Source organism: Ipomoea nil, unplaced genomic scaffold, assembly GCF_001879475.1.
Source record: "Ipomoea nil cultivar Tokyo-kokei standard unplaced genomic scaffold, Asagao_1.1 scaffold2480, whole genome shotgun sequence".
In the NCBI taxonomy this organism is placed as follows: domain Eukaryota; kingdom Viridiplantae; phylum Streptophyta; class Magnoliopsida; order Solanales; family Convolvulaceae; genus Ipomoea; species Ipomoea nil.
The window spans coordinates 703,856-715,901 of NW_017618908.1; the positions used below are offsets into that span (position 1 = coordinate 703,856).

General features: G+C 34.6%; 1 protein-coding gene across 3 annotated transcripts; it reads left to right on the plus strand.

Moving 5' to 3' along the window:
* The first annotated feature begins 8,713 nt into the window (after positions 1 to 8,713).
* LOC109153298 (scarecrow-like protein 6) lies at positions 8,714 to 11,697 on the plus strand. Of its 3 annotated transcripts, XM_019301187.1 has the most exons (3): positions 8,714 to 9,729; positions 9,840 to 11,326; positions 11,432 to 11,697. In XM_019301187.1, exons 1-2 carry the CDS (start codon positions 9,198 to 9,200, stop codon positions 11,291 to 11,293), a joined length of 1,986 nt encoding a protein of 661 aa, XP_019156732.1. In that variant the 5' UTR covers positions 8,714 to 9,197; the 3' UTR covers positions 11,294 to 11,326; positions 11,432 to 11,697. The 3 variants fall into 3 exon arrangements, with proteins under 3 accessions (XP_019156732.1, XP_019156731.1, XP_019156733.1); XM_019301186.1 differs by having other exon boundaries at positions 9,840 to 11,697; XM_019301188.1 differs by having other exon boundaries at positions 8,714 to 9,713; positions 9,836 to 11,697.
* The last annotated feature ends 349 nt before the right edge of the window (positions 11,698 to 12,046 follow it).

A 12,046-nucleotide genomic window follows, 5' to 3' on the forward strand; every position in this document is an offset into this window, starting at 1 on the left:
GCAGAGCTTGTGGTCCCATTTGATACTTTATGTTATTATCGATAGTACAAATCCTCAAACGCATGTTGATTTGAGGGGAAAGGTATTAAGATCAATCTTATTGGCACTTGCAACATTCTTAGCTTCACTTGCTAAACATTATTGATTCATCATCCCTACTGTGCATCTAAGTTTAATTTTGTGCATCTTGTTAGTTCTGAGAGAGTGAAAAAAGTTTGGCGTTTCAGGCAATCAGTTCAAAGAAGCTCAAGGTATCAACAAGTCTCTTTCTACACTCACGTGATCAGTGCACTGTCCACGGGGAACCAACATGTGCCTTATAGAAACCACAAGCTAACGATGTTAATGAGTGATTCATTGGGTGGAAACGCCAAAACAATGTTCATAAAATCTTTTGAACATTCATTTTTCAATCACTAAACTGTGTAACAAAATGTGGACAAAAATATATAATGTGGAAAGGATGGGAGACTATGTATGAACGAAGTGAAAAAATGGGACAAAATGTATATTTTTTATTATTAATTTATCACGTTTGTTTATTAGTATTTATCGAAATTAATAATAAGAATATTTTTTTTGGTGTACGTAGAATTTTTATTGTCGGACACAGTGACTAATTTTCTCGTTGAATTGTAAATATTTCATTTGAATAGGACAGATAACTAATAAGATTATGAACATAAACAATTGGACCATTTAAATAATTGAGACGTTATATACTAAGGGAAAATTTGTCAAATTGACCCTAAGTCTAGTAGATAGTGCAATTGGGTCCCCTAAGTGAAAAAAACTTCATTCAGATCCCCTAACCTGTAAAATTGTTCAATTAAGTCCAAGTTGACTTATTTATCAGGTTAAATGCATACGGTGTTGACACGTGTCCTTATTTTATTAAAAATATTATTTATTATAAATTAATTAAAATAATAATAATAATAATAATAATAATAATTAAAAATAAAAAAACAACCACCGGCTATCCACGCCGAACAGCCGGTGGCTGTCTTCCTTCTTCAAGAACAGCGGCCATGGCGGTTTAAGGAAGACGGCCATGGAAGTCTTCTAGATCTGGACGAGGGATACGGACTTCGCCGCTGCCCTCATTCCAGACGGAGGGGACTGAACGTTCCAGTCCCCTTCGTCTGGAACGAGGGCGGCGGCGAAGTCCGTATCCCTCGTCCAGATCTAGAAGACTTCCATGGCCGTCTTCCTTCGTTGGCCATGGTCGTCTTCCTTAGATGGCCACGGCTGTTTTTTTTTTTAATTCTTTTTAATAATATTATTATTATTTTAATTAATTTATAATAAATAATATTTTTAATAAAATAAGGACACGTGTCAACACCATATGCATTTAACCTGATAAACAAGTCAATTTGGACTTTATTAAACAATTTTATAGGTTTAGGAACCTGGAGCTTTTTTCACTTAGGGAATCCAATTGCACTATCCACTCGAATTAGGGGACCAATTTGACACTTTTTCCTATACTAAGTATTTGTGTAAATTAACTTGGAGAGCCTAGCATAAACTTACATAGTATAATCAATAACTTAAGCAAATGAATAAGAACTAGAGCTCTTAGTTACTCGGGATGACTTGAACGTAATTACATAAATATTGGTTGAGTTACAGTGAGCCTGGTAATAACGATCTTTCTATGGTAATAAAGTCAATCAAGATAGCAGATCTAAATTTCGATATATGCTATCGGACGCAAAGTCGCCAATTTATATCCTACACCACGGCGCGTGTTGCACTATGCGTCCAGATGCAAAACAACGTCGTTTTAATTATTTTTTAAAAAAAAATTTCCCGCCCCAGTGAATGACAGTAGTTTTTTCTTTAAAAAAAACCCGCTGTTCAAGAATGTACATAATGTTATACTAGAATACACATAATGTTATACATGAATGTACATAATTATATAACAAAATATACATACTCTTTTTAAAAGATAATACACATAATCTAACATAATACATAATAAACATAAACTTTTAACATAATACACATCAACTCTTAACATAATACACACAAATTTTCTAATTCGGATGTACATAATTGTATAAAAAGAATGTACATAATTGTATAAAAAATACACATAACTGTATGAACCAATACACATAACGTTGTGAACAAATACACATAACGTTGTGAACAAATACACATAATCTCAGCAACTTCCTACCGCGCCTCCCAACACTACCCCAAAACGACGTCGTTTTGGGAGGCGCGCGGCGCACAGTGCTATGTGCGCCGTGGTGTAGGATATAACGATTGCGCAAAGTCGATCAGGGCCTAAGCGACCAATTCTCCGCAATACTAATGGCCTTGCTTTTCTTTCATTGACAAATTAATACCATGAACCAAGGTACACATAACATTATAGATCCTGGATCAAAATGACGAGATACAAAATCTATATCTGTAAACTACAGAATTTCATAACACAAAGACACTAAAAATCACAATACATAACACAAACACATACACATGTTATTTATATATATATATATATATATATATATATATATATATATATATATATATATATATATATATATATATATATATATATATATATATATACTTAACTTATTTTTTAAATCTGATTTAAGTACATAATTTGTGTTTATAGGCACAGAATTTCAAAACACAAAACACAAAAATTCATAACATAAACACAATTATTAATTTGTTTCATATAGAAAATTCATAACCACAATATAAGACATATACACATGTACTAGGGTTCACAGTGTACTATAAACCATGGTCAATGGTATAAGAGCATCCTCATCGTACTAGATCGAGGATCAGTGATGTAACCCAAGGTAATAATCCTATCCCAACACGTAATTAGATAATTAAAAAATCAAAATCAAACAAATTAATGGCCAAAAGGGGGCAAAAAACTCAAAACAACACCCTAATCATGTGACTTGTTAAATGTAGTTATCACAAATTAATTCAAGAAGCAGTTTGATATTGGCGTGCTGCATGGCTTGATTGATGATGACTTTCTTTCCATTTCTATGTCACATTTTTTTACTTGTAATATTACGTGTCATCAATTGCGTGTCCATTACTTCTAAAATGATGGATTAGTTGAAAGGTAGGGCATGAGGAATTATAATTTCAAACCTCTTATCATTCTTTTAAATCAATACAAAATTTGTCACAAAAATAGTTGGATAGTTAAAATATTATTCTTAATTATATAAGAATATCACGAACTTAATTTTTGTCAATATTCTCAGATTATTACATAAGAGTAAGAGCGAAATTTACTTAGTAAAAATATTCTCAAACATTTTTTGTTTAAACCAAAAATGTGTTTAACAAACATGGATCGTTGATGGAATATATGGGCAATCTAATTGGCTCAATAACTTAAACAAAAAGGTCTAATAGAGCACGCCCATATAATCAATATTTCGAAGTGTTTGATTGATTAAGAGTTATCGCAAAGTCTAAATACCATGTCCACTTGTATTGATCAAGTAGCCCATGACACCACAAGCTATTGTGCTAGCACGTCATAGGCTTGCAACGTCGTTTGGTTAGTTTGTTTTACCGACTGACCAACCATCCATTTCTATCAACTAGAGTGTGTTACTATAGACTTATTTGTCATGGATTATTACTACACTAGTATATTTTTACGAATTCAATATTATATAAGTATTACCAATCAACAACTAATTAATCAAAATATCACTAATAAATAAAATCAGGTAATATTATGAAAAATTTTAAGATATTAGTTAGTACACACCAATTTGTATCAAGTACAATCAAATTAGAAAAATAGTTTAGATTACATCAGAAACCGTAAGAATTTCAAACATATCTTTATAGTAACTAATATAAGTAAAAGTATATTTTAAATGTTAATCGATACAATTTGACACGGTGTTAATCTGAATTTTCATAGGTTTTTTTTTTTTTTTGAAAGGGAATTTTCATAGGTTATTATTATTATTATTATTATTTCTTGTGGCGGAGGATTCAACCTTTTGGGAAGAAATATTTACTTTTTAAAATTTATTTCTGAATGTAGTAGGCTCTAAGTTATTCTTTTTATGTGAGTTTCAGTACAAGTATTTATATCAAAATTTTATGTGAGAAGATATAAAAATTAGGAATACATATAGTATTTTCTGTGGTGTATTTATCCATCGTGGAGTTTGCGGACCTCGATAAAATTGAATCCTAGTAAAAGCAGGAGACAGCGGTCAGACAAAGTAAAATGTTCTTTAACTCAAACGTCTGACGCATTGAAAAGCTGCTCATAATGGTAAATACACAACCCCTGTGGGCATTCTAGTCAATTACTGCCTTATTTTTATTTATTTTTTTTTTTTGAGAAAAAAATTACTGACTTATTTTGTTTGGAAGAACATTTTAGAGTTAATATTGGATTTGGGCTTTCGATTATTAAGATTTCACCATTTTTATTATTCACTTTTAAATGTACTCAATTTCGTCTCTAATTATGTATTTTTTTATCTAAAATAATTCTTTGTTCAAACCAAAGTAGTTCTGATTATGATCATATTGATTAACAATTGCATAGTTGAAATGAAATTAAGCAAGCTTAGAAATCAAAGACTAATGTGGTGAAATCCTAATAGTCAAGGGACCAAATCATGAATTAAGTCAACAATCTATTATTATTTGTTTTTGTGATTATTAACAAAAATTAAACAATTCAAGAAATCTGATCGCCATTGTTCAAAATGTATATTATGCTAATACCAAAACGTCATAAGTTTGATTTTTGTCAATACCATTTTAGTTGAGTGTGTTACACGGGACCTTCATAATGTAATTTACTCTTTTTTTTGTATAATTTACAAATTATTATGGAATATATAAAAGTGAATAATTTTGAATAATAACTGCAGATTTTTTTCGTTATCCGAATAAAAAAAAAAAAAAACACAATACTCTACATATACTTCAACCCAAACAAATTTTGCCCTCAATAGTAGTTATGGTGTGGATTTAATTTGTAAATTATTTGTTGTGGAAATATAGTTTATAAGTTATTAGTAGATTGGAAAATTTACTATTTAGGTTTTAATGAAACCTTAATTTTAGTGACTAGATTTGGATTTTCATTACAAATTTAATGACAAAATTTACACCACAAATAATTTATGGATTAATACCATATTAATACCACAACAACGAGACTAAATGTGTTGTTATTTATAAGTAATCTTTGTCTCGTCAAAATATTTTATGTTATTAATATAGAAATTTTACGTATAATATTAAAATGTGAGGTGTGATGAAAGAAGATGTGTGAACAATCACCCAAATCTTTAAGTGAGTATAGACAACAATATTTCGGTTTGTTGTAGTTGAGTAACTCAGGTTTAATTGTTAAACGGTTAAATGGATGCGACATATCTCAACATCTCATAATAAACTTGATAGAAATGTGTAAACGAGACTTAGACCAGTAATGATATGATTAAAACTGTAGAAACGATTTCGATTTTAGTTTCGATCCATCGGTTCACAGTGCTGGGTTGAACCACTAATTCGAACTTAAATAAATAAATAAATAAATATAAATATATATATATACACACACACACACATATATATATATATATATATATATACATACATACATATATATATATATATATATATATATATATATATATATATATATATATATATATATATATATATATATATATATATATATATATATATATGCGAGTTCAGGTGCGGCAGTGTCTTACGGTACGGCAACACCAATAGTTCAACAAATATGCACCATCAACGTTAGAAAAATACATCACAAAAAACAGAGTAAACAAAGCCCACACCATAAAAAACAGAGTAAACAGAGCCCTGCATCACCAAACACACACCATTAGGTGTGAGTAAAAACACCCTACACTGTCAGAAATACACCATTGGGGGTGGTGAGTTATATGGTGTATTTTTTTAAGTTTGTTGTGTATTTTGTGATGTTTTATTGCATTTCATTAAGGTGTGTTTTTGTTACACTGTTGGTGCATATTGTTAACATTGTTGGTGTATTCTGGAATTCCACCGCACCGCCGCACGGGAAGACCCCGCCGCATTTGAACTTTATTTTATATATATATATATATATATATATATATATATATATATATATATATATATATATATATATATATATATATATATATATTCTTTGTGTCGGAATCTATTCCAACTAAGTCCATCCTTTTCCTTTAAAAAAAAATCATCGATTCAGAATCCGGTACCAGCAATTTTGATTCTTGATTTTAATAAAACATAACCGAAACATTTTGGGTTTCGAATTTGAATCGTAACTTTTTGAGTTTCATTTATGAACCGGAATCGGAACCAAAATTGCCCTTACAGTCCTGATTTTAGTTTACTTACTATAGTGTTTGGTTCGATTCGGACCAAATTATGGTCATCCTAAATGCGTATTTTGTTTTGTTTTCTCCCCTCAAGCGGCTAAATAGTGCAATAAAATGAAGATTAGGGGGTGGAGTTTGAAATTAATTGTAAATGAATTTTATATGTTAGGCCCTTGCACTCTATCATAATTTATACACGTGAGGACCACAAGAATGCAGGATTGCAGCTTTAGCTGGGGGTGTGTGATCTCTTTTGGACAAAAGAGCCCCTGGATAACAAAAACCCAAAGGATAATAATAAAAATTAATAATAAATAATATTGAAAACATTGCAGCTTTTTTTCAAAATGACAAAACAGTCCTACTGTGCTATCACAGTATCACTACAGTACTTTTTACCATCCTCGCCTTTCCAAACGCAGCTTTGAGCCTTTGACAAAAAGTGAAAAACATAAACATGATTTTGTTATTTAAATAATATAATTTCATTTTTATCAACTTTTTAATCGCAAGATTTACATAATCGTCAAATTATGAGTTAGTATACAAGAACGGGATTTATGCAACTGTTGAATAGGGTCTATTGCATTTATCTCTGAAATTTTTTTGTGTGAGACCGTCTCATGTGTTTCAATTCGTGAGACGGGTCTGATCGTTGATTAATAAATTCAAAAATTCGACCCATTAATCAAAGATTTGACTCATTAATCAAAGATCCAACCCGTCTCACGGATAGAGACCCGTGAGACAGTCTACCACAAGTGTTATCATTATCTTTGCTATGTGATTTGTAAGCTATAGAGTATTAACAGAAACATAATTTACGCTGTAACACCATTAAATCATAACTACGAATTTTTTTATTATTAAAAAATATTTTTTAAAAAAAGAAGAAAAATAAAGCGCGGTAATATTTATATTTAATTAACGGTAACCACTAGCCAGGACCCAGCCGCCAATTTTAGCTTTAAGTAGGCAAAATTACATCATTGGCCCTCTTTTTAACGTATCATGTGGTCTTCTCACTTTTTTTTTTTCCTTTTAAAAAAACGATTTCAAAATTCGTGGTGTAACTCAAAATATTTAAATTGACATAAACAATTTTCAAGATAAGAAGTTTACAATTTTGCCCTATTGCATATCAAAAAGTAAAATATCTTTTTTTTTTTTTTTTTTTAATCTCATGATAATATTTGGATATTGGATAAAAATAAAAATTAAAATTAAAATTAAAATTCAAGTATATTGTTACTTAGATTCCTAGGTGCTTGCTGCCCATACCATTTGCAACTAACAAAAAGAGGTATTGGTTTTAGCCATTCTAAACCAAAAGCCAAATGCAACACCATAGGTCATAAACCCACAAACCACACGTTACAAGTTAGACTAAGAGAATATTGACAAAAATTAAACTCATAATTTTTTTTATATGAGAATATCATTCACTTTTGTAACCACCTTTTTGGGGATATTGAAGCATGAATTCTTCACAGTACAAATAAGTATTTTCCTTTTATTTTAACAAGAGAAGAAGTAGGAGTACACAAATAGTTAATTTGATTTACCAAAGTTTTAAATATTTTATCCATTAGCTGAATATGTAATTTACACATTAACTTAACCAAAAGATTGTCAAACACCTTGTGCTCAGATGACATGTAGTGACCTTTGCGTTTTTAAAGATTGTGAGACCATCATTCTTGAAAACGCACCAGAGGACATGAAGGATCTGCTCTGGGCAGACGACCATAGCACCTGCTCTCAGCTCGTTGGAGGGCATACACACATACATAGATCGTTGGGGTATTTATCGTGATCTATATATGATTTGGACCACGAGACATAAAGATGTAGTATTAAAGAGCAATTATCAAGTGGTTATTGAAAAATTGTGCAAAGGAACAAGAAAGACATATTTTACCATCTTCTAGCAATTGTTTGATAACTAATTTACCCTCTAACCAACAAAAATACACGTTTTTACGCACTTTGCCAATTGATATTAAGTCTATTTTAATTATAGATTATCTTAGGGTGATTGCTTCCGCGTTATTTAAAAAAAAAAAAAAAAAAACTTGATTCATCTATTAATAACAAAACTTTCTTGATGGTATTCATTAATTCAATTTTGACAAAAATTTACATGTCCCTAAATTAAAGGCAACACTTTAGATGAATTTGTCCCATTTGAGACCCAAATATGGGAGTAGTTTTTACAGTCCCGGAACGGTAAATATAGCGAAATTTAAGGCGAGAGAAGTGGAGGGTAAAACTTTTGTTGCCTTTTTATGATGTCCGCAGCCAGCAGAGAACTGAGAAGAAGGGTACACACTACACAGCACAGAACAGTAACACAAAAAGTGGTGTAGCCTAGCGACTAGCGAGCTAGGCAACCCAGAACTGTATAAAAACCAAGAAAATCAAAGAAAAGAAAGCCTAGCCCAGCGACCTTGCCTAGGGAGTTGTGATATAGACTCAGGAAAGACCCAAAAAAAGAGTGAAAGATTACAATTTGCAGGGTGAAATTGTGAAAAAGGTGCAAGGGGGGTGAGGTATGGTGTAGAGACTAGAGAATGGAGCTTCTGCAATGGTGGTATGGCTAAGTTACTGGGAAAGAAAGATGCCCGGAGTGTAAAGTTCATAGCTTTGAAGCCTTTGAGTCTTCTCTGCCATTGAAGAAGCTCTATTTTGTGGTTTTGTTTCTCCTGGATCTCTATTGAACTTGAGATTTGGTATTGGGTTCTGGGGATTTTTTTGTGTTTTTTCTCAGGTTTCTTGCATTTGCAGATGATAGGAATGCAGTATAATAGCAATAGCTTGCAGGGGAAAAGTGTCGTTGAAGTTTCACGGTTTGGGTCTGCAATTTCTTCCTCCTTGGTGCCCCCAGATGCGGCCAAGTTCAAGAAAAATGGCGGCTTTGCGAGCAGTGAACCGGTTTCCGTTCTGGATACAAGGAGTCCTAGCCCCTCCACTTCCACCTCCGCTTCCTCCTCCTCCCACGGCGGCGGCGGTGGGTATAAAACGGCAAGCCTAGTGGCTCCGCCCATCGCCACTACCACTCAAACTATGGAGGCTAAAGAAAAGTGCGTGGGAGAGCTTCACCCTGCGCCGGAGTGGAGCGAGGGGCCGGAAAAATTTGATCTTGGAATGGAAGATTGGGAGTGTTTGTTGGCTGAATCCGGCGGGTCGGACCAGTATCTTCTCCGGTGGATTTCCGGCGACGTGGAGGACCCATCTTTAAGCTTGAAGCAGCTCCTTCAAGGAGGAAACAACCCAAGTGAGATCGGGTTTGGGGCTTCTGATCAAACCACTAGTTCTGGTAATTTTTCTTGTTTCCCCCATTTATTTATGCCTTTTCGTTTAATCAAGAAATTGATTTAATTTAATTTAATTTAATTTAATTTAACTTTAAACTCCCCATTGTCTCAGATAACTACAATGGTAACTCTCAAGGCCCAAATGTTAATTTCCCACATAGTAATTTGGCAATTTTAGGTTCTGGTCTGAGTGTTCAAGAACTGCAATATGAACAAAAGCCTCAAACTTTCAATTCCCCAGTATTGACTGAGCTTCAGAATGTTGTGATGAGCCCTAATGTGTTTAGCTCTCCACTCTATGGCATTCATCAAGAACAGCAGCCCCCATCGAAGCGCCAGAATTCGGGTTCTCGGGTTTCAGAAGGTGTGTTTCTGAATCCAAGTAATGGGTTTTTGGATCGACCACCGGATATACTGTCTGTTCAGCCCAAGAAAGAGGCGGGTTTTGGCACCGAAAACCTGCAAGAACAGCAGGCTGTGTATGACTATGTTTATAAGGCGGCGGAGTTGATTCTGAACTTGCAATTCTCGAACGCTGAAATGATATTGGCGCGGCTCAATCACCGGCTCTCTCCCATGGCTAAGCCCTTGGAGAGGGCTGCTTTTTACTTCAAAGAGGCTCTCCATTTGCCTCTTACTTCTGTGCCCTCTTTGCCACCGAGAATTCCTAGTCCCGTTGATGGGGTGTTCAAGATGGGCGCTTATAAGGTCTTCTCCGAGGTCTCACCGCTTATCCAATTCATGAATTTCACCTCCAATCAGGCAATTCTCGAGGCGGTTGATGGGGCAGAGTGTATCCACATCTTCGACTTCGATATTGCCTTTGGTGCCCAATGGTCGTCTTTTATGCAAGAGCTTCCTAGGAGGAATAGAAGAGCCCCGCCTTGGTTGAAAATAACTGCCTTCGCTTCTCCTTCGACCCACCATCCCATCGAGATCAACCTTATGCACGAGAATTTGACCCAATTTGCTAATGAAGTTGGTGTTAAGTTCGAACTTGAAGTGGTGAACTTCGATTCTTTCGATCCGAGTTCTTATCCGGTGTCTTCTTTCCGATCCTCCGAGAGTGAGGCGATTGCTGTGAATTTCCCGGTATGGTCCGTTTCAAGCCACCGAGCCACACTCCCTTTGCTGCTGCATTATATAAAGCAGCTTTCGCCCAAAGTTGTGGTTTCTCTGGCCCGTGGATATGAACGAACCGAGCTCCCGTTCCCACACCACCTCCTCAACGCCCTTCAATACTTCGAGGCTCTTTTCGAGAGCATCGATGCGGGTAACGTGACACCAGACGCATCAAACAAGATCGAACGGTTCCTCTTCCAGCCTAGCATCGAGAGCATCGTGTTTGGGCACCTCCGTTTCCCCGACCAAATGCCTCCCTGGAGAAACCTCTTCGCATCCGCCGGGTTCCAACCACACCCGTTTAGCAACTTCGCTGAAACCCAAGCTGAATGTGTCGTGAAAAGAACCGAAACCCGGGGATTCCACGTGCAGAAGCACCACGCATCGCTCGCCCTTTGCTGGCAAAACCGGGAGCTACTCTCAGCTACGGCTTGGAGGTGCTGAAGAACTTAACGGATATTCGATATCTTATATGGAGTGAGTTTTCTTCCTTCTTGCAAGCCTATTTTGGTATTGTCTATTCTATTATGTAGTGTTAACTGCAGACAAAAAATTGTCGATTAACTGATTATTTACGTGTAGGGTTATCTGTTTGGACATCTTTCATGCACTGCCTATGAGTTAACTGTGATGTCTGTTAACTATATTTCTGGAAGTTAAAAGCAGTTGGGAAGTAGAAAGATTTGGTTTCAATGTATTGCTGTTTCTATCTGGTCTTCCTAGGATGTTTGATAACTGTTGTTGGTTGGTTTAGAGTGGTAGACTTCTAGTTTGTTGTGATTATTGTGTGTTTAATAGTACTATGTTACATTTGGGGTCTAATTGAGACTTTGTGCGATTCACATTCCGATTCCAATTCTATATCCAGTATTTGAATCACATTTCGATTCTGATTCCCAAACGCACCACTAGAGTTTGAACAATTTAAGGTTATTTCGTTCGGAACGATGTCATTTTGAGTAACAATAGCTAATCGGCTGATTAGGCGACCTAGTCGGTTGCCTAGCCAGCCAGCCGCCTAGACCACTGATTATGGTAATACGTTAGGCATTAGACAGTCGGCTAGCGCCTAGACGCTGATTAATCGGTGTCTAGGCGGGATTTTTGCAACACTGGTTGGATTAATATAATCTGCATAGCTATTTGCCTCTTGGTGTATATATATATATATATATAAAAGTATATATTGCAACTTTA